Raw genomic sequence first — 18,973 nt, 5'->3', positions numbered from 1 at the left:
TCCCAGGCAGCCCTACCTTGAGACACCAGGAATTGGGCCAGGGACTTTTTACATGCAAGGCCACTCTATGATGGAGCTATGAACCTTATTCTTTATGATACAGTTCTGGTGTGAAAATCATTGTAGCTCAGTGCCATACACTCCTTTACTGAGAACAAAGCCCTACCAAGTTTGGTGGGATTGATTTCTAAGTAAGTACGCACAGACTTACAGGTAGGGATGTACAGGTGAAACTTGAAAAATTAGAATATCGTGGAAAAGTCCATTTATGTAAGCAATTGTTTTCATTAGCTACTGGAGTTTAATATATGAGATAGACTCATGACATGCAAAGCGAGATATGTCAAGCCTTTATTTGTTATAATTGAGATGATTATGGCGTACAACTGATGAAAACCCCAAAGTTGAAATTGTTAATTTGGGGTTCTCATCCGCTGTACGCCATAATCATCACAATTATAACAAATAAAGGCTTGACATATCTCGCTTTGCATGTCATGAGTCTATCTCATATATTTGTTTCGCCTTTTAAGTTGAATTACTGAAAGAAATGAACCTTTCCATGATATTCTAATTTTTCGAGTTTCACCTGTACAAATTAACCATGCAACCCAAATTCTTTGTGTCTTAGAGAGCCAGTGGGGGCTATCACAAGTTGTGCAGGTCCGCTGGTTCCTTACCAGCTGTGTTGCCCTCTTGTCAAGAGGAAGTGATTTATTTAATTAGACTCCATTTGAAATTACAAACTGCAACACCTACTGGAGTGCATCTTCTCAAAAACATCCTTCATGCTGTGTCTGATGAGCTGCTCTCCTTTAACCTGAATCACCCCCTTTTTTGGCCCAGGAATATGTTTTAACAGCAGCAATAAAGCGTGTATAGAAGTTTGCACTTTTTGAGTCATGGATTTCATTCATTTGGATGGCATTCCAGGTTTAGGGCCTAATTTACATGGGGGCATCCCAAAATCAGATGGTGTGGTTTTTCCAATTTTATTTTAAAGCATCTACTCAGGGACTACAATTGTGCTCAGGGAGGGAGACATTGAACCCTTTCCTAACAGGGAAGTTTCCTTACCTGAATCCAACATATTGCCCATATTATTGGCTTCCTACTTTCAAGTATGTCCATCTGTTTTTCAGAGGCAAATAGAAACATTGGATGCTCCCCATTTTAAATGCATTTCAATCATTTGAAACTTTGGAATCACTACTGCTATTAAAGATTTACAAGCAGCTCTCCTACACACTTGCTCATGACTTATTGAGTAATCCCAGCGTGAATCTTGCTGAGCTGCCCCCAGGAATCAGAAATCTGGCAAATTAGAACATCAAATAGTACTGGTAGCCTGCCATTCAACACAGCTGAATTTGGAAAACGTATGGAAGGCAAACATCCACGTGCTTCTACTGAAACTCCTCTGCCCCCCCCACCAAAAAAAACCTTCATTGCGAGCCAAGTTTAGAACAGGTGCTAAAGCAATGTTTCTGCAAAGTCCAGCAATTTAAAATCACTAAAATAGTTATAACCACATACCCTAAAGAGGCTAGGCTTTGTTTGAAGTGTTCGCAAAGGTTCTTTTGGAGAGCGGGGGGGGGGGGAATCTGCTGGAACTGAAGATGCTATTGAATTCCTCCAGGCCCAGGCTTGGAAACTAATTTTGGGAATTTGCAAAAGCCTTGAAAGATGAGAGATGAGCTATTAATGCCCTCAAATCCTTCTCTATTCGACCAAATCTAGGTACTGTAGTATAAATATGCTCAAGACAGCAACCTGAGGATGTAAGGGAACCCCGTCTCTTATGGAAGATCCCACCCTTGGTTTCTGCCCTTATATAACCTAATGTAGCAATTTCATTCCATTAGATAGGGATAAAGACATGCGGAAAATGCAGAATGGAGGGGAGGAGAATGGAAGATACGCCAGTTTTCTACCAGCAGGGAACTTTTTTAATGGACCTTCAGATTGGACTCCACCTGAAGTGGTGCAGCCAACACTGGCTTACCATATGACAGCCACTGCTGTTGAGTTTTGAATGTGTACATACTGGGCCATACTCAATGCTGCAGACCTGCTGATGCGAGGGACTTTCATGCATGCAACAGAATTTCCTCTTCCTCTTGTCCCCCTCCGTCCTCCTGTGTGCCCTTGAAATCAGCTCTGGGAGGTTGGGGGACCTTCCGGAGACAATTGGGAGGCAAACTATGCAGAAATTCTGGTTTTAGTATGCTGGCTGTTTGCTGTAATAAACACTGATTTATTGATTGATTAGGAGGCACACTGGGGGAAAGAGAGGAAACCCAAGTCCTATTATGCCAGTGGCAACTGATGATGCAGCACTGCATTTTATTATTTGATCCGCAAGCTGCCCAGAGAACTGATGTTAGTCGGGGACCCTTAAATTGTGAATATTCCATAAGTAAATATTGGGGAGCCTCAGGTCTAGGGGGCCAAAAGCCACCTTCCAGACATCTCTATCTGGCTCTTCTTTGCAGACCACGCTCTCTCCCCAGCCACACACTTGCTGGACTGCAATGCATCCCTGAAGTCTTAATCTTTTTCAGTGCGACAGTCGCAGTGCCTTCTCCCCAGCCTTCCTGGTGTCAAATGCCGGTGGATCAAATGCATTATTTTTTTAACCTTTGCACATACAGTAGGCTAGTTTCTGAACACTCTCACACATCTCTCTCTGTTCTTCATCCAGCCAAGCAAGAGGCATATTAGATTTCAAGGACACAGTCCAGTCATGAAAAGAACAATTTGAGGTTTCTGAAAAATAAGTCATGTCAGACCAATCTGATCTCATTTTTTGACAGAATTACAAGCTTGGTAGATGAAGGGAACGCTGTGGATGTAGCCTATCTTGATTTCAGCAAGGCCTTTGACAAGGTGCCCCATGATATTCTTGAAAAGAAGCTGGTAAAATGTGGGCTAGACAATGCTACCATTCAGTGGATTTGGCTGACTGACTGAACCCAAAGGGTACTCATTAACGGCTCCTCTTCATCCTGGAGAGGAGTGACTAGTGGGGTGCCACAGGGTTCTGTCTTGGGCCCAGTCTTATTCAACATCTTTATTAATGACTTGGATGATGGGCTTGAGGGTATCCTGATCAAGTTTGCAGATGACACCAAATTGGGAGGGGTGGCTAATACCCCAGAGGACAGGATCACACTTTAAAATGACCTTAACAGACTAGAGAACTGGGCCAGAGCAAACAAGAAGAATTTTAACAGGGAGAAATGTAAAGTACTACACTTGGGCAAAAAAAATGAAAGGCACAAATACAGGATGGGTGACACCTGGCTTGAGAGCAGTACATGTGAAAAGGATCTAGGAGTCTTGGTAGACCATAAACTTGACATGAGTCAACAGTGTGATGCAGCAGCTAAAAAGCCAATGGAATTCTGGGCTGCATCAATAGGAGTATAGCATCTAGATCAAGGGAAGTAATAGTACCACTGTATTCCGCTCTGGTCAGACCTCACCTCTAATACTGTGGCCAGTTCTGGGCACCACAGTTCAAGAAGGATACGGACAAACTGGAACGTGTCCAGAGGAGGGCAACCAAAATGGTCAAAGGCCTGGAAACGATGCCTTATGAGGAACGGCTTAGGGAGCTGGGTATGTTTAGCCTGGAGAAGAGAAGGTTATGGGGTGATATGATGTTGTTGTTGTTGTTGTTCAGTCGTTCAGTCGTGTCCGACTCTTCGTGACCCCATGGACCAGAGCACGCCAGGCACGCCTATCCTTCACTGCCTCTCGCAGTTTGGGTGATATGATAGCCATGTTCAAATATATAAAAGGATGTCATATAGAGGAGGGAGAAAGGTTGTTTTCTGCTGCTCCAGAGAAGCGGACACGGGGCAATGGATTCAAACTACAAGAAAGAAGATTCCACCTAAACATTTGCTGCCAAGGAGTGTGGTGGAGTCTCCTTCTTTGGAGGTCTTTAAGCAGAGGCTTGACAGCCATCTGTCAGGAATGCTTTGATGGTGTTTCCTGCTTGGCAGAGGGTTGGACTGGATGGCCCTTGTGGTTTCTTCCAACTCTATGATTCTAGGTGTAAGGCAGGGATAGTGAAAGGTGAGTCATAGGGAGAAGGGGTGTGGCCTTAAGAGAGTGAGAGTTCCGAGGGCCAGGTACAAAGGTCTGCTGTACCACAGTGGGTGCTAGGCCTGAGGTTCCCCAACACTGTTCTAAAACATAGTGAGATCTCTCTCTCTCTCTCTCTCTCTCTCTCTCACACACACACACACACTTTCCTGATTTTGTGCTCCAACAGCCCAACACTGATTAAAAACATATTATTTTAATTTTCAAAAGGACAGTGCAGATATGAAACCACAAGATTACATTCCTTGACCATATTGTACAAACCCAGACACTAGTTAATAAAAGTTGACAATGTGTATGTATATAATATATATATATTTATAGATATTTAGTTTTAAAGCCACAGGTACTTTGGTACAACAAAGTAATGACTGACATTGTTATGCTGGCATCGCAGTCTATTGAGAGACATACAATACAAAATGTCCATGTTCAAGAATGTAAATCTTTTAACAAGTAAAGACCTGCCGCACAGACCAACGTAAAACATGCTCAGAATAATCTAACAGAGAAAACTTTTTTTTTTTAAAAAAGCAATTGATCAATTAGAAGGTTGCTAGTGTTAAGTCAGGAAGGCAAAGGATACAAAATTTGAAAAGGATCATTTCAATAAATATGCTCAGGCAAAGTACCTCGAATTATTTACACTGAAAGCCCTATTGTGCAGGGAGGACAGGCAGTTATAGGAGATGCTTCATAAAGAATCTATGTAAATTGGTGTTCTGAAAATAAAGGTAGACCATAAGTGATGCAACTTGCCTTTCTTTGAATGAGTGGAGAGAGGAATGTTTCGGTTTCATTTTGTTTTTAAAGTGCAAGAATATCTGTACTACTTGGGACTACCTAATCTCCCCACCCAAGTGGGGCCTTGTCTTATGTAGATGATAGGAAATGGGAAGGCAGGTCATAGTACAGCAGAGTCAAAATTAAAGTGTGTTTCTTGCAGAGCGCACACACACTCGCTTGCAACATGACAGCAGGGCCCTACCCACCTCCCTCCCGTTTTTGTCCCTTCCTGTGAAAGCTTGGCTTTTCTTACTTTGCTTCTGTAACTGTTGTACACACACAGCTTGACTCAATATTATGTTTTACCTGTCTTGGCATTTCCCAACATGAATGAGATAAAGAAAAAAATGTCTAAGGGGAGGCAGACAGAACCATGCAAGACTCATGCTCCTGAAAAAAGCTCCAGAAGGTTCCACATCTGGCCCACAAAAGTACTGATCCTAATGCGCAGTTGCGAGGAGGTTACCAAGAAAAAATAATTGGGTTCTTTTTTTCATTCAGTTTCACAGAAGACTACCATTTGCTTTCTAGGAAAAGGAGACTTCAGATTACAGCTCTGGCACAGATGCAGGGAACCTGCCCCCTCCAGATGTTGTTGAGATTCCAACTCCCATTATCCCAGACTAATGGTCATGCTGGTGGCAGTGGGGGAGAGGTGTATACCTACAAGACCCAGAGGTTCCTTATCCCTGCTTTAGCAATACCACACCAGCTTTAAGTGTGGGTGTGAACTTAGCAGTCAGTGCGTTGGTAGATCTAAGACAAGAGTCTTAAGACAAATTTACAAACACACATTTGGAGAGAATGGGCTTTCCCCCAGAAAGTATTGATCGAATACCCATTTTTAGGTGCACCACATGTCTGTTACCACTCAATAACACTCCATTTTCTCAAATGAATCCCATTGGATACACTTTCCCTCCTCCAAGGACTTATCCTGAAAGGACCGTCACGCAGAGCCACATTGATAAACTCCTCCATGCTGTTGCAATAGGCAAATGGATATTCCCGGGACACCAGGGCAGAGTTAATTCTCTCCTCATCTATTAAGTATGAACAACTCATCAAGCTTGTGGAGCCATATTGCAGAGGTGACTGGGGAATGCTTTGGCTGATTATTTGAAAGCACTCAAAGAAAGCACCGCAAAAGCGCCTGACGAGTTGTAGCGTTCCTGTTGGCCGCTACGGGGGACAGTGAAAAGTGATGTCTCCCACGCCAGCACACACCAAATGAAGCTACATTTCGCTGCACACATTCCAAGAGACTCCATCGTTTTATTCAACATTTTTAAAAGGGGGAGAAGGAAGCCTGGAATCACCTCTTTATTTTCATGCCAACTTTTCTATGCCCCTGCCAATTGTTGGTCAATGAACCACAGATGGCCTGTTTTAAATATTCTGTTGTACGTAGGCAACCAACGTAAGAACTGCGAGGGCAAGATAAGTTTCCTACATAGAGATACCTGGTGTCATTCTGACACTTCCTGCTCCTCATTTCCAGCTCTGATGATGCGCTATGGAATGAAATCAGCAGAGACACCACTGAAAACCTCATATAGACTATGCCAAACACAACAGACTTCACTTGGGGATTCGGCAGCTTTTAGTACCCTGATGTCCAGAAATGGGGAACCCATGGATCTCCAGCTACCATATGTGGAGGTCTACAGATTCTCCACCCCATTATAAGAGGAAAAATAGGAATCCTGGACTCTAGTCCTTAATAGGAAACCATGCTTGCCAAAATCCCCTCAACATGCAGCTATTAAAAGTACAGAGGGGTTACTCTCGATTAAGACATCTCCAAATTTGTAAACCAAAGGGAGTTTACAGTAAATGCAGCATGGGGGAAAAAGAAGGAAAGCTGGGCTGCTTCCTAAAAGAGGGTGCTTGAGTAGTCAAGCTAATGGTCCTCAGAATGAAAAAAAGCAGTTGGTTATGAGATAGAAAGGGAGGAAAATCTGCTCTTGCACTAAACCGTTAACAGTCCATGCACCAGGCATTCGGTATGTTGTTTCACCAAAAAATAGCATGCAAAAATATAAAATTCCAAAAGCATAGCTACCAAGGTTTTATGAAACTGTTCTACCAGTTAAAAATGCCACTGGGGTTTTTCTTTCTTTCTGAAAGACATCCTGTCCAATTACTTGCTGCAGGTCAGGCAGAATCTCCTGTGTGCAGCTGCAGTTTTCCAAGCACCCCACCCCCCTGCTCCCTTGCTCCTTCCTTGAGGAACTTGTTAGTGCAACAGCTCTTTCCCACAGACTACCATATGCTTATATTGCCCTCTAGGCGATATCAGGATTTGGGGGCTCTGCAGCAGGAGTTCATCAACTGAGACATCTTAATAATCAAGGGATGGAGGGGGCAGATCTCAGAGCGGGCACCTCAGAATTCTCCACCTATAAATTATTATTTTCGGCAAGCAAGCCTAACACCTCCGTATCATTTCTTCTTAACGTCATCTTCCAACTCTCCATGTTGTTACAGTTTCAGCTTTATACATTCACTGGGCTGCCTGGATACCTTCTTGCCCTTGTACTGCACAAGATCATCTATGCGTGAATCCAGAATAAAACTATGGGCCAAAAGTCTGGCCCATGAAGCAAAGACCATGTGGTGCTTAAAGTCTCTTCTCCAGTTTTCCCAGTGGGATCTTGCTGGCTTCAGGGCCAAAGCTGGAGCAGCCTCTAGGACTTTACCAATATATACTTTGTTCTAATGTGGCACCATGTAGGAATGGTACACAGCTGATTGTATATTTATTTCAAAAGATATGTTTCAATACATCACAGCCCTACCACAACATTTGGCTTTAAAGAAAAATTTGGCACCACTCAACAGTTGGCAGCATAGCTACAGTAACAGAATCACCCTTTGATGCTCTATTCCTAAGCCTACCTTGCCAATTTTAAATGCTTCCAAGTGCCAGCCATATATTATATATTTAATCAAGGTTTTGCTTTTGTGATGCTCCATTCTCCAAATCAACATTCAACAGTTTTACATTTATTAGGTGGCCCACTTATAAAACAAAATTTTTAAAAAATGCAAGGAGGGAAGAGAATTAATTAGAAAAGCTAACTGCATTCGTATGGACCTGTCTTCTGTTTACCTGAGGAATGAGACTCCTTTAAAGCAATTACAAAGTCACCAGAGAAAGTGTTTGTCATTCTGTTGCCCATGTTCTTGGGAGACAACGCTGGTCTGGGTGTTTGAAGCGCGGCCAATACCTTTTGGTTTCGAGGAAAAAGCTTCACTGCAGTATCAACCTGCTCCTTCCTACCACTGTGCTAGAATTCCTGGACATCCCCTTCCTCTTTTAGCCCACACCCCCTCCAATTCCACTTGGCAATCATTCCAGTGTTACACAGGTCCTCAGTTTTATCCTGGAAGAGGATGCAATATTCTGAGCTCATCAGAGACATCAGTCAACTGAATGTAACAGCAATGACTGCTTGGTATTAACAAAATAAAATAAAATAAAATAAAATACGAAGACATTTATAATAGGCTACATTAATATCCATTTGCTTTTTATAAACCGTCTGTAGCAAATGCATAATGTATATTGTAATAGAAGGCAACAGGACTAGAAGTGATTGTGTGGGCCTACAAGGGTGATTCATTGATCATTTAACATTTCAAGCAACCCTCTCCCCAATATAAGCAAGGCTTTCCTCTATTTACTGGCCTGGTCGTATTGAGAAGATGAGGGCCTCTGGGTTTTCTATGAAGATGACATTGTACAGGTAACATCTGTGGCAAGCATGGAAGCATGACTCTCTCAGCATCGCAAATAATCGGCCTTGCTTAAGACAACAACAGCTGCCCCATATGGACCACAAGAGCTTCCAGGGTTGAATTTGGTGGTTGGTCAGGACTGCTATTTTCGGATAGGACAATTTCTTGTTCGTTCCCCTCTGTCTGAGGAGCTAAATCAACAAGCACATTTCTTCTCTTCTGATTTTGCTGATTCCAGCTTCCCTGAATTCCCTCCGTTGGCTGTGTCTGAGACTTGACTCTTGTCAACACACTGTTCCATACGTTTCATTATCAAGTCCAAGAGAGTTTCCACAGCTTTTTCCACATTCTGGCCGGTAGCTGCACTTGTTTCAAAGTATGGGATGCTAACAGAGGAAAACACCAAAAATCTTTGTCAGATGGGACATTTTAAAAATGGGGTCATTAATGAAATTTTTTACCCAGTTCTTCCTTTAAGGGACAACTTATCCACAGATCCCAGGTGGTCTTCCCTCAATACAAAAATGCTTTTACATCAACAGAACCACATCACAGACCTTCAGATCATCATTCCCTAGGCATGCCTAAAAAGGCCTGCTTTGACTTTGCCCTGCTCTTCCCCCTACATAATAGGAGTGGAAATCAAAACTTTTTTAAAACTATCATTGGAGACTCTTGGTCTAGGAGTACCAGATAAAACAAAGACTCAGTCCCACCAGATTATGCAGGAACGCAAGGTATAAAAAAGAAGATAACATGTTGCACCTTCATTAACATTCCAAATACTAACGAATTTAACATTATTAATTTTTTTATTTTTTAAAAATACAAATTAGCAATACTGTGCATCCCAGGAGAGAAAAATGTATGTGAAGCCTTAGGGCATGACTATGGAAAGTTGAAGTATACACTTAATTACCTTCCATAGGAGAGCTTTAAGGAGGCTTAAAGCCTTTCATTCATGTTAAGATTCCTGTAACTGACTGGGCTTACCCGTATTTGTCTGCTAGATCTTTCGCTTGTCTCTCATTGACCTCTCTCTGATCTGATAGGTCAGCTTTATTTCCAATTAATACAATGTCCGGGTTCTCACAATACGCGTTTGCTTGCAGTTGGCCTAAACAAAACAAAGAAGCCTGGGTAAGGGGTGTTGAAAAAGCTATCTGGAAAAACAGACAAGCGTAAAAACAACCGTTTCAATATGAGCACCAAGAGGACCTGTTTTCGTGTCAAGGTAAGAACTATGCACAACAGAAATTGGAAGCTTAGGATTTTTTGTTGCCCTTGGGCACAACAGCCCTTCCAATGAATAAATAATAAAACTGGAACAACAAAAACTTGTCTAGTAAGGCCAAGTAGCAGAGAATTCATTTCCCTCACTACAATGGCAACATAATATTAATAACCTGCACGTAGCCCATTTGAAGTGTTGAAAGCACTTCCAACTATCTCAGTAATCCCTCCAAGAGTCCCATAAGGTAGGCAAATATTATTATCCCATTATGGCAGACACTATACAGATATGGTGATTGCTGAACACAGCAGCCCTGCTGGATCAGACCGAAGACTGCCTTATCTAATTGGCATGCTGTTTCCCATAATGGCCAACCAGATATCTACAGAAAACCAACAAGCTAGGCATGAAGGTGAATGAGGTTGCAGTAATAAAGGGTAGCCAACTTCGCATTAGTCCTATCTCATAGTTCCATTTTTTCCCACCTACCCTCAAACAGAAGAGGATTCGACTATTGGCATATGCTGGGAGAAAACAGTAGATTCTTACACACACACACACACACACACACACACACACTGCACACACATATGAACATATGAAAGAGAAAGGAACAAATGCTAAGTTATATTGGCCAAAACAAACAAACCCCAGTCTTCAAGTCTGCCTGTTCAGTTTTTTATCTATAAAACCCAACTGGTTCATTCACCCCATCCCATCTTGTTGCAGCTTTATGTGGAAGATCTCAGCCAAGCTTTATCCAGAGAGAGTATGTTACAGTGTTATCTTGTGAGTCTGCAGCTAAGGCAAGATTTGAACCAGGGACCTCCTGGCTCAGATCTCCTGGTTTCAATGCGGGCCCAACATTGCTTTCAAAGGGACTGGGGGTCCAATACATGCAATTCACAATATGCCAACCTTCCTCAACATGTTGCCATTCAGGTGTTGCTGGACTATAATTCCCATCAACCGCAAGCATTGGTGCTGATAGGAGTTGTAGTCCAAATACCTATGGGCCAGCAGATTGGAGAAGGTTCCTCCATGCTCTCTTGCTCACCTCACATTTTAAAGGTTAGGGTGGAGTATGGGTTTTCCGAGTGCACTTTAAAAAATAAAATAAAAAAATCCCAAGCATGGAGAGAGATTCTGTCTTATACAGCAGTAGTCCCTGTATGAAGAATGACAGATGCAATGTAGCCTAATCCAAAAGCACTTAAGGCCACGAGAGGCAGCTGCTCCCGCCACTTACTCATCCAGTTTCTGACATTTAAGAAGCTCTGTTGACTGGTGAGATCAAACATTAACAAGAAGCCCATGGCATCTCTGAAAAATGCTGTCGTGAGACTTCTGAATCTGCCAAAAGAAAGAAAGAAAGAAAGTGAAAGGATCAACATGCAGACTTAGCTCAGGAAGGGGGGGGGGGACCACAGTAGGTAAACATTTTTCCGCTGCATGGTTTAATGATGTTGAAACCAAAGATAAATCACAGTGGAAAACTTTTAACATTCTCCTTTTTACAGGAAGTATATGCACCAAATCACTGTTATTCCAATGGTACTGTAAAAGCCGAGAAGCCCTCTTGTGGTTTACAATTTGTTCAGTTATGGACATGAGTGTAAAAATGTCAAAAGCTATGCAACAAGCCTGTATGGCTTGTGCAAAATAATGACAATTTTTGCACATTTGTGGGCACATTCATGAAGATGCTTCCCAGATTTAAAAAAGGGCACAGCAGCTCTCAGCCCATGTAACCATGGCAAAAATGCCCCCATGTTGCGATTTCTCCTTGATAGAGGATATCTCAGATGTAAAGCAGTCCTTGCACATTAGATGTTGCACACGCCAGGACAACTTGCAGGATCAGTGCTGACTGAGGTGTGCTAGAAAAGCAACACCCCACGATGAAACAATTGCTGCATCAAAACCCTTGCTGGAGTCGCATGTGCCACGGCCTCGAGCACATTTACTGGTCAAGGTTCTGACTGGAATCAACGGCACAATGCGCCTGACTTTAATATAGGAACAAGGCAGTGGCCGCTTAAAAATGGAGGGGGGGGAATTGTAGGCGTGTGTGTAATTAAATATCGAGAAAGGACTGCATAAGTCTGTCGGGGAGTGAGGATTCTGTGCCTGGAAAAGCTCAGTATCTCCCTTTTCCAATTCAATTTCCTCAGCAAAAAGGAGTAGAGGCTGCCGTGCGCCAAGTTGCACATCATGATATGGTCAAGAGGGGAAAATGCGCCAGGCTGACGCCAGTCCTCTTGGTGAAAGTAACACACCCACACCTACATTGGATGAACAATTTGCTCTTTCTCCAGTCTCCCTAATAACACCTAACCTGCCTGAAATGGCCTAGCCTTTCATTTGCTCTTCCAATGATCTTTGCTTCAGAGACTACCGTATTTTTCGCTCCATTGGACGCACCGGACCATAGGGCGCACCTCATTTTTAGAAGAGGAAACAAGGGGAAAAAATATTTTTCTGGTTTTCCTCCTCTAAAAGCCCTGGGTGTTTTTTTTTTGTTTTTTTTTAAGGATCAGCTAAAGGTTTTGCAGCTTTTTTGCAAAGGGAAAAGCCCTGGTTTTTTGTTTTTTTTAGGATCAGCTAAAGGTTTTGCAGCTTTTTTTGCAAAGGGGGGAAAGCAAAGAGGAAAAGCCCCATTTTTATGGGGTTTAACTCACATTTCTGAAAAAATCTTAAGGAAAGGGAGCCATTTCTACTGTTTGCAGACAGATAATCTAATCAGCCAGTCACATGTCCTGGGGAAACAACCTCCCTCTGCAGCACATTCAACAAAGGAGGGCGTGGCTGAAAGGGAGCAGGGACTCTTATCTCTCTCCCGATCTCTTGCTGATCAGCTGCTGAGCGGGGTCCTTTCAACACTCCCCTTTCTCTTTGTAAAATAAAAAGCACAATCTGCTTTTGGCCCCTGGGCAATTCAGCTCCAGGGACCACCATTCGCTCCATAAGACGCACAGGCATTTCCCCTTACTTTTCAGGAGGAAAAAAGTGCATCTTATGGAGCAAAAAATACGGTATGTTCTTATGCGTTACCTTTCTTGCCCGGCTGTGTCCCAGAGCTGAAGATGGACCTTAAAGGCTTTCCCAGGAGAGCCATTTGACCCCCGGCTGTTGTATACCTGAAACACACCAAACAAAGCTTAGCTGTTTATTGAGACTTGATACGCCTTCCATTAAGGCTGAGAACAACATGGCTGACTGGCGGGATGGAGAATACAGATGGATACAGATAAGGGGAGAAGTCATCAAACACTGGAACGGTCATGTAGTGGTTGTTTTTGTCACCAATAGCTGTCTTGATCATGCCCACAGAATGGAAGATGAGAGGATCCCTAAGGACATGCTCTACAGGGAGCTGGCTTCAGGCACCAGGCCAGCTCGCAGACCAACTCTACATTACAAAGATGTCTGCAAATGCGACATGAAGGCTAGCAACATCAACCTCGACATGTGGGAATCCCTTGCAGATACAGTTGGGTTGTGTATCTGTTGCAGTGACCAGAAGAGGGATGACTACCGGGAGGGGTGCGGAGAAGAAATGCCATGTGCATCTGCAGCAGCACAACCGGATACCTTCATCTGCCCCAGCTGCAGCAAAACATGTCTCTTCTGCAACAGTCTCTATAGCCATAGCAGGCACTATAACCTTCAAGTTTGACTTCACCCCCAAAGGTGCACTCTTCCATTGTCTCTTGAGACGGATGCAAACAAGAACAAGAGCATCCTGGATCTTACCAATGCCATGCATGTATGATGGCAGAGAGAGGGCTGGTGTAGGGTGGATACAGTATTAGACTTGGGCTGGAGAAACCTAGAATCAAACCCAACTTGGGCACAAAGCTTACTTGGTGGCCTTGGCCCAATTACTCCTTCTCTGCTTATTTTCAGAGTTGAGGTGAAGAGAATACGAGGAAATCCTATGAGGTCTGGGTGGCGCACAACAGTCTGTTGCTACTGAACAAACTAAAATAGTAGTCTGACCAGGGGATCTGAGGATGGATGACAATTTTGTTCATAACAACTCAAGCAAAGGCTGCACTGTCAAAGTAAAAGTGTGAATGAACTGCTCAGGGATTGACTGGTGCCTAATTGCTAGGAATGGACACACCATTAATGGGGTGCATTGATCTTCCTTTCTCTTTTGCATTCCATGACGACCTGAATACCAATTTCATTCATCCTGGAGCACAGAGATGGAGCTAGAATGGCAAACCGTCCCATATCCTTCAAAACATATCTACCAACCCCCAGGCCAGATCCAAACAGTTGCGTTCTGAGCTCCCTGTCTGTAGCAGGGGCCCTGAGCGTCACTGCCTTCTCAAAGTAAATCCATTGCATTCTGAACATGCTGCTCCTGAAACCTGGGAAATCTTCTGGCACTAGCAGTCCAGGGGCATGAAGTTAGAACCCCCAACATTTATGTGGAAGTGTAGCTGAACAGCTGTTTGGATACCAGTTAAAATGAAGCAAGGTCATTCTTTTTCACAATTCAGATGAAAGCTGCTTTGGGGGCAAACGTATCAAAACACAGGATTTCATAAGAAATGATGGATAGATGCAGGCTACATATGGATTGTGGCTTAAGGAGCACACTGGATGCAGAGTAAATAAGAGTGTGTACACAGCCTCAGTTTCCCACAAAACTAACAGGATATAATGAGACAAGAGAAGGCTTAATGCACTGTGAGTCAGCAATATATTGCCTTGACCTTGAAAATGGTTATGCTGATATATTAAAAAAATAGTTGTGTATCTGTGCAAAATTGCACATATAAAAGAAAACGTTCACCAAAATGCCTCTATTTTGTGGACAACGACAAAAAACAAATCCTGTGGCAAAAGCTTTTTTCTTATTACAGCTTGTAAGCAAGAATGCTGGCTTTTGTTGATTAAACCAGCCTTTATCAACCATGGGCCCTACAGACAAGCTGGCAAGTTGTGTTCTGAAACATCTGGAGGGCACCAGGTTGGGAAAGGCAGGATTAGATATTTAGGCTGCAGTCTTATAACCTGTAAAGAGGGATGGAAGATCTTTTAATTTTGGTCCTCTTGGTTTCTTAATTTGCCAATCCTAAATTCAGTGCTCCACATTGCTGCAGCAATTTGCAAACTTTTAAAAAAACTAAACCTCATCAAAATTCTTCAGCATTTTACTGTACATTTATTACACATTCATGTATGCATTTTTTGACTAATGTACACATTTTTACAAGGAATTTCTCTTAATACAGTGTACTTCTGTGTCTTACTTTTCACTAGTAAATTCATTTTTATGCACACTTTTACCCAATAAATAATTTTTTGTAAGCATTGTTTGAATAAAGAACTGGATCACAAAACTGAGTAAGTACAAAATTTGAAGGACAGCTGTTTCAATTCTCATATTGTTTTGGAAAATGCAAATTTGATGTGTGCATTGCACTGATTCTGCCCTCATCCCTACCCGTGAGTATGTTGCACTGAACCCAACTGGGCTTACTTCTGAGTTGAATTGCACTGTTCATACACTGGGAAAATCTGTTTTGATAAGGCAGAGCAGAATGGTAGCAAGCATGTGGACGCTTCCTAGAATAGCAATCTCATGTGTGGTTTGTGCTATGAAATCCCACACAGTCAAAAGAAATTTCTCTCCATTCTGACCCCAAAGTACCACCTCTGACAGCTCAACAAGCCAGCAGAAGAATGGCAGAAGGATTTCCGGACTGCGTAGGGTTGCCATATGCCAACCAAAGTTCCTATACCATTAAAAAGTTTTGTTACGCAAAGCTAGTTCACATTTCGCTCTGTCTGCATTGAGAACATCTGGTTGCTTCAAAGATCAAAGTAGAGTCGTACCTCGGAAGTCGAACAGAATCTGTTCTGGAAGTCTGTTCAACTTCTGAAATGTTCAGAAACCAAAGCGCAGCTTCTGATTGGCTGGAGGAAGCTCCTGCAGCCAATCGGATGCGGCAGAAGCCCCATCAGATGTTCGGCTTCCAAAAGAACATTAGAAAACCGGAACACTCACTTCCAGTTTCCAATAGTTTGGGAGCCAGAATGGTCGACTTGCCAGGAGTTTGGGAGCCGAGGTACAACTGTACACACAGTTCTGGCAGAACGGTAATCAAAAGTATGTATCGGATAAAGTTAAAATGAAACAATACATGAATGCAGACTTTGAGTGGGTGAAGGGTTTGTACAAAGCTGCACGTCATTCAGATGAGCGCTACAAAGGCTTATGACAGTGCCTGGAGGAGAATAATTGTTGCAATGCTAAGGATAGCCAGGTTGCATTTAAATATTGGGAATGTTTCATATCTTAATGGGACCTCCAGAAGAAGAAAACTTATCTTTTTAACCTTATATAGAAAAGAGACTCACCACCCGCTTTTCCCGGAAGTCAATTCCTACTGTGGTGATGAATTTTGGGTTGAACTTGTTGTCGGTGTATCTGTACAGGAACGTGGTCTTCCCAACCCCAGAATCCCCGAGGGCAAGGAGTTTGATCAGATAGTCATAGTCCCCATCAGTCATAGTGCTGACCTTGATGAACCTGCAGAACAGGGACAGAAAGAGAGGGGGGAAAGATCGGAATGAAGACAACAAGAAAAACCAGAGACACAAAAACTGGAAGCATCCTGAGTTCTACAGCAAGTTTAACCCTCTTTCGCACTTAGCCGAAGCTTAGAAATTATCCAGCTACACTTTCTACACTGTGCCTTCCTTTCTTGGAGGGGATGTTGCCCTCACCATTGAACCATGAGCCAGGGAGTATGTATTAGAACCAAACTTTTAAGACTGTCCCCTACCATGCCCATCACAGAGTGTTTGTTGTGGGCGAGGAAGGGAAAGGAGAATGTTAGCTGCTTTGAGACTCCTTCGGGTAGTGAAAAGCGGGATATCAAATCCAAACTCCTCTTCCTCCTCCCCTTCTTCTTCATCAGGATTTTTTCAATTAGAGCTCTTAAGACAACAAGATCTTATTCACAGTTCCTAATGAGTTGCATTACACTGTTTTATTGCTGCTGTGGATTCCTTGCTGCTGTTTTCAGAGCTGTATTTCAGCTTGGGAGGGGGTTGTTTTGGTTATTGTATTTTATTTAATATGAAAGCTGCCTTGAGTATGCCTTTGGGCCGTAATTGTGCAACAGATACCAAAATAAATGAATGCATAAAAATAATGTTGGCATCAACATTAATCACAGTTTAGGCTAACTAGGATACCTTTTAACCAGTACCTGAAGGTTTAACGCTGGTTTTGAAGCCCGGCTAAAGGAGAGCCCACATTATGCTTCCCTCAAATGGGGCCACAAGGAGAGAATTTCTTCCCAAACGGCCAGCCTCTTTGGTTCACCAATCACAGCTCAGACAGAAAATGGCAAAAGGAAACTGATCGATCTCATCGTTTGTTTTCTAACGTACATTTTTCCGCACACATGCTCTTGGAAAGGGAACAGAGCAGTCTATCAAATGCAGGAAGCCCAGGCAGTTTTAAGCAGTGCGGGAGAAGAGTCACGCTGCCCAACCTCTGCCGATGAAAGAGAAAGATTGCCCGATGAATTGCCCTTTTGAGATTAATACTCCTTTGTATCTGCTCTGTTCCTTTGCAGATAATGCATCAAGTAGAAATCCTCCAACAACTCCCTTGCTGGTTTTTGATGTCTGAAAGCAGTTTTCAAAAGGGAGAAATCCAGTGTGCATACTTAGGCCCTGAATATAGGTGTAGAGGTTTGGCGCTTTTAGAGTTAACAAGCTGAACCAGTTCGCCCCCGCACATCCGGTTTTCCTATCGCCGGAAGACTGTGTAATGTGATACTTGTTGTTTCTGTATCTTTCCCCTTTTTCGTTTTTGACCGGAGAAGGGAGAAGGCAAAAATGTCTTGCGTTTCTCCAGGAATGTAATTTATGCCTTGTAAATAAAGCTTCTAGATTAGGAAAAGAAGCTGGACTCTGTCTGTAATTGCTGGCATGCACACACACCGTTGCGCAAGAAGATACTCTGTGGATGGCACAGGAGAAGCAAGTGAGAACGTACAGCAGGTACGTACGCAGCAGAAACTTGCTGGACTCCATTTGTGTGCTAAGTTGGTTTGAAGCCTTTCCAACAATCCAAAAGGCTTCAATAGGGGGTTCACTGCTACAAGATGTAGCAATGGCAGGTGGCCTACGTGATTTTACTTTTAAGGATTAGACAGTCATGGTGAACAAGACTTTCAGGGGTTACATTTGTCCATGCTACCTAAATGGAACCTCCCTGTTCAGTATATCTCCAAGAACATCAGTACCTACGGACAGAGAAGGGCTGTTGCCTTCATGCCCTGTTTTGGGTGTGTGCATTTGTAACAGACAAGTGGTACCTGATCAACAAAACATTGCAGACTCCTGTTCAGTGCTGCAGCCAGCCATGCCATCTTACAAGACATTCCATTCCACCATCTTCCATTTTCTATTCATATCTCTCAAACTCAGCATTTTGTAGCCACTGAACATGCTCAGTTCTCATTGGGCGATTATTAAGTTTTTGTCTCCTTAGCCTCCCCCAAAAAAAGATTCCACCCCCACTTCTGCAAATCTTGCATTTCCCCTGAGCAGATTCTACCCTTTTATTTGGGCCACATAACTCTCATAATTCAGCACCAGAGTTATTTATTATTGTCTAGGACAGAACCAGACTCTCAAATACCTGAATACAGTGACCTGGTTCACAAACAACACTGGCTTTGCGCAATTATCTAATTATTCAACTCTTTTCCATGCCCCTCAAGCTGAAGTTGAAACATTCAGAACAGTCTTATGTCCCAGAAAGGAATTTAAAGTGTCATCACAGAACAGATGACGGGGCATCTGACATCACGCAAGGCGCTTACAATTTTTAAATAACCGGAAGACTTGACAATCTCCCTCTTGACAAAGAAAGGCGAGTCCACTCAAACCTGAGTATCGCTCATTCTAGACAGATTGTGGGAAAGGTCACTGAGCAAATTTTGCTCACTGAAATATTGGGTTTATTCCCACCTGAAAACCGATGGTAGTTTCTAATTTCTGGTTCTGCAGAAACAAGTTGTGCTAATTTCAGCTTGCACTTCAAATAAA

The 18,973-nt window shown here is 42.9% G+C and overlaps 1 protein-coding gene across 2 annotated transcripts in view; it reads right to left on the bottom strand.

Annotated features, from left to right (window-relative positions):
• Nucleotides 1-4,293: 4,293 nt before the first annotated feature.
• Nucleotides 4,294-18,973, bottom strand: part of RAB27B (RAB27B, member RAS oncogene family) — a 100,257-nt gene continuing 85,577 nt past the window's right edge. For both annotated transcript variants that reach the window (XM_033164077.1, XM_033164076.1), the window contains 5 exons: nt 16,262-16,433; nt 12,935-13,020; nt 11,130-11,233; nt 9,640-9,763; nt 4,294-9,032 (listed from right to left, as the gene is read on the bottom strand). In XM_033164077.1, coding sequence (XP_033019968.1) covers nt 8,843-9,032; nt 9,640-9,763; nt 11,130-11,233; nt 12,935-13,020; nt 16,262-16,414 — 657 coding nt within the window. In that variant the 5' untranslated portion in view covers nt 16,415-16,433 and the 3' untranslated portion in view covers nt 4,294-8,842. The remainder of the gene's footprint in view (nt 9,033-9,639; nt 9,764-11,129; nt 11,234-12,934; nt 13,021-16,261; nt 16,434-18,973) is intronic.

The sequence above is a fragment of the Lacerta agilis genome, chromosome 11 (genome assembly GCF_009819535.1).
Source record: "Lacerta agilis isolate rLacAgi1 chromosome 11, rLacAgi1.pri, whole genome shotgun sequence".
Lineage (NCBI taxonomy): Eukaryota > Metazoa > Chordata > Lepidosauria > Squamata > Lacertidae > Lacerta > Lacerta agilis.
The sequence above is the reverse complement of the archived record's forward strand: the minus strand, read 5'-3'. Positions and strand labels throughout refer to the sequence as shown.